The sequence below is a fragment of the Elephantulus edwardii genome, unplaced genomic scaffold, assembly GCF_000299155.1.
Source record: "Elephantulus edwardii isolate Elephantulus edwardi_28Jun2011 unplaced genomic scaffold, EleEdw1.0 scaffold00048, whole genome shotgun sequence".
NCBI classification, from domain to species: Eukaryota; Metazoa; Chordata; class Mammalia; order Macroscelidea; family Macroscelididae; genus Elephantulus; species Elephantulus edwardii.
The window spans coordinates 1,422,678-1,426,624 of NW_006399798.1; the positions used below are offsets into that span (position 1 = coordinate 1,422,678).

Genomic DNA, 3,947 nt, shown 5'->3' on the forward strand with positions numbered 1-3,947 from the left:
CTTCGGCGGGCGGGCGCGCACCGCGCCCACGGCCGCCGTGCGGGTCCATGGTCTGCGGAGGCAAACAGAGGAGACTCAGTGACGGGGGTCTCGGCCGCCGGGGTCCACCCAGCTGCCGGCAGGCCCGGGGCCCGCGCGCACACGCACCCTCGGGCGCCCGCACGACCCGGGCAGTCGGGGCCCGGAGCCGGGCGCGCCTCCCTCCGCGTCCCTGCGCTCCCTGCGGCGAGGGCGCCGCGGCGGCGAAGCTGCGGGCTCCGGGCGCTGATCAAAGCCCGAATCTGCGCGGCCATCACGCACACGCAGCCCCGCGCACACCCCACACGCACGCCCTCTCCCCTCCCCCGCTGCCCGAAGGTGTCTGGGCGGCAAAGGCCGGGGGTGCACGCTCGCTCTGCGACCCCCCCCTTACTCTGAGGTCCGGCTTTACTACATTCCGCTTAACCGAATAACCATGTTAATTAAGCGAGTAATTTTATTGATTGTAACTCAAGAGTCTTTTTTTATAACCTTCCTTTTCCCATCCCCCTCGCCATGCGGCTTTCGGTCCAGTCTTTTGAACCCGCCCGCCCCCCCCACCCCGCGCCCCTCGCCCCAGCCAGACCCGGTTTGCTGCCCGCGGCCCCGCGCTCGGACCCAGAGTCCCTTCCTGGACCCGGGCTCCCGCCGCCGTCACCTGGCCCCCGCCGCAGCGCTCGGCCTGCAGCCCCACGCCAGGCTCTCCCGGGAACCTCGAACGGTCACCCTGCCCCCCAGTCAAACTGGTCCAGGATCTTCCTCTGCAGATGAAGGGGGAGCCTTAAGGGCCAGAAACTGTCCTCTCGACGCCCCAGTAAACCACGCACTTTCTCCTGCAGAGCCCAGCCGCCTCCTCCCCGGGCACCTGGGAAATGCGAGCCCAGTGCCTTGTCCCTAATGGGGTCCCAGCAGACCAGACCCTCCCTGCTGTCGCCCACCCCCACCTTCCTCTGGGGCCGGCGGAAAATGCCTTCCACCTCTCTTCTCACCAAGTCCCCCCCAACACAGAGATTCCCCCCTGGCGGAACCAGGGGTCATTCAGATTCAGAGAGAGGTACAGAAAGATAACCGAAAGGCTGCGCGGCTGGGAGCCTCGGGCCCCTAGGCCTCGGGGTCGCCAGTATTTTGCATATTCCTCCCCCTCCTCAAATCAGTGTTTTCTTAATGTTTAACAAGGCCCACAGCAACAGCGAGAAGCATAGGTTCAATATTCTCAACTGAACTTTCCAGAAAACCGTGCCTATGTATTTGGGGAGGGGTGTTACGTTATCCCACTGTGTCAAGGAGACATGAAGATGGTTTCCATTTCGTGAATACCATTTTCAGTTGCTATATTTAATGCTCGGCCTTCTACAACGTCTTATTCGCAGACTATTTTGTGTCTGATTTAATCTATAAACCGAAAACATAATGTATTAGAGAATACATATTTGCTCAGTTGATAAGCTTTTTTCCCCCTTATTTATTCGAAGAGCCTTTTGCATTGTAAACAAACAGGGACGACACAGAGGCCCCTTCCTCTCATCTTCTTACAAAGGCGTGTGGGGAACCTTCCCCCTGGGGACCACAGGCACTCTCCCCGGTTCTAACAAATCAGTCGCCGGCGCACAGGCCTGGAACGCCAGTTCCCGGGGCCAGGCCGGTGGCGCGCGTCGAGGGGATGAGGGGTTGCCTGCCGAGGCGGGGAGGGGCATCGCCACCGGGGCCTGCGGGCTGTAGCTGGGGCCGGCGCCGAGCGAGCCCCGGGGGCGCCAGGCGGGACAAAGAGATCGGAGAAAGGGGAGGGCGATCGCGAGCCTGCAGCTTCAAAGGGGCCGAGGGCGAGCGGGGCCCGGGCTGAGCGCGGGGCGCGGGCCCCCCGGGGAGGCGGGTGTGCTCAGCTTTTGTTTGAGGTTTTGGTTTTTTCCAAAAATGAATTCCGAAATTGCCCAGAAGGCGCGGGAGCTGCGCGTGGTTCTCCGGACGCGGGCTGGCTCCGAAGCAGAGCCTGGACTCCGCCCCGCGGCGATGCCGGCCCTCGCCGGCCTTTGTCGCCCGCGCGGGCGGCGGCGAGCTTGCTCCGCGCGGCCGCCGCTCAGAGGGCCCGGGCCTTTGTTCCTGCAGCCGCGCCGCGTCGTCCGGCTGCCAGCGCGGCTCCCGGGGCCTGAAGACAGAGCCCGGCCCGGCGGAGAGCGAGCACCGCGGCCGCCTGCCACCCGGAGCCCCGCCGGAGCCCAGGCGCGGCGTCCTCAAGGCTCCGGCCCAGGCCGCTCCCCTAGCTCCGGACGCCGAGGCCAAGTGCAGCGGACCCGTCCAGTGCCCCAGGCAGCTGGCAGCAGGGAGGACACCGGGCAGAAACAGGAGCGAGGTCCGCCGGAGAGCCCCGGGAGCGGAACGCCGAGGCCCAGGCCAGGCGGCGGCGGCTGATCGGGCCGCGCGCCCTCCTCCCTGGCTCTTCAGGTTTGCTTTGTTCTGAACTTGTGCATCTAAAAGGCCGCGCTGGCGTCTGCCGCGCTGGGGACCCCGGCCCCAGCCCCGCCGCCTCTCCGGCGCCCACCCCGTGGGCCTGCAGGCCCCACCCGCCGAGCGCGCGGCGAGCACTGGCCACTCCCGCGTCTCCGAACCCGCTCCCTGCGAATCGGCCGCGCCTGGCCGCAGGAGAGGCGGCAAGGCCGGGACCCCCGCGCCCGGGGCTCACCCGCCCACGAACCCCGCCACGCGGCCGGGGCCCCGTGCGTTGCCCGCCACGCGCGACCTCAAACCTGCCCCCTGCTTCCACCTCCCTGAGTCCCCTCCAGTGCACAACCCCCACTCCCCGCCCCCCAAAACAATTCCTAAATTAACTAGGCTCCGCGAAGCGAGACCCGAAAGACTCGATCTTAACCCTCGGGGCCCACGCTGCGCCCAGGCCGAGGCTGGAGCCCCTCCGGGCAATGGCCATGGTCACAAGGAGCCAGCCGGCTCCTCGTCCGCTGAGCGACCGGGCGGAGCCGACCCAGGACTGGTCAGGGGGAGGGGGCCAAGGAGGGGAGGCAAACAATTGGGGTTCATTCGTGGTTCCATAGAACTGAGCCCACGTTGGTGGCACCGGATCTGCGGCCACAGTCCGACCCCAGAACCCGGAGCCACGGCGTGGCTGGAGCCGACGCAGCCCGCTACCCCTTGTCGGGTCGCGATTATTTATTTTTAATGCTGGGTGTCGATCGAGATGACTAGCGCTCCCAGCAAAGCAAGGCGTTACGGGGGAATTTTAAACCGATCGATAAGATTTTTCAGAGAGGGGGGGGAAAAATCGCTCTCTTCTCTAGTCTATCTTAAAAAAAAAAAAAAAAAAAAAAGACTGCACGACCTCCTAACGGATTTTTTTTAAAAGGGAAGCCATTTATTTCTTACAATCAGAACCCTGGATTTATCTCGCTAAGGAAAAAAAAATTATATATGTAAATACCCAAAGCCAAATAAAAAAAAAATAACAAAAAGACAAAAGCAAAAAATGAAAGCAATTTCAGTTACTTACTGGAGGCTGTTTTCTGGATACAATTGAATGCAATACAATTAAATCGGTAAATGGGACTTTGTTTTGTATTCCTATTGGTATTTTCAATGTGCTGACTGTTGCGCCGTGCACGCACCGCTTCCACAACAACGACTCTAGCAAGCCCATCCAGAGCGGCTCTCAAACCTGCAGCCCGGCGCGGCGAGCCACGGGCCCTGCATACTAATAAGCTCGTGCCACTCAGCCCCGAGCAGCCCGCGCGCTGATTGGCCGCGCAGCCCTCCGCGGCCGGGAGCTCGTGCCACTCATTTGGCGTAAACAGGCCTCCCAATAGGCTGGCGCGGGGCCAGGGAGCTGCCAATCAGGGAGCAGCAGGGCTACTACCGAGCCCGATGGCGCCTAATTCAAGCCGGGCGACTGCGCAGCTCCTCTGCGCAGATCACTGCTGTTGAAT

At 62.9% G+C, this 3,947-nt stretch overlaps 1 protein-coding gene across 1 annotated transcript in view; it reads right to left on the minus strand.

Annotated features, from left to right (window-relative positions):
- The window catches only part of BAHCC1 (BAH domain and coiled-coil containing 1), a 58,422-nt gene extending 58,129 nt beyond the window's left edge, over positions 1 to 293 (minus strand). The window contains exons 1-2 of the mRNA XM_006886321.1: positions 148 to 293; positions 22 to 52 (exon numbers count right to left, since the gene is read on the minus strand). Coding sequence (XP_006886383.1) covers positions 22 to 52; positions 148 to 293 — 177 coding nt within the window. The remainder of the gene's footprint in view (positions 1 to 21; positions 53 to 147) is intronic.
- Between the last annotated feature and the right edge of the window lie 3,654 nt (positions 294 to 3,947).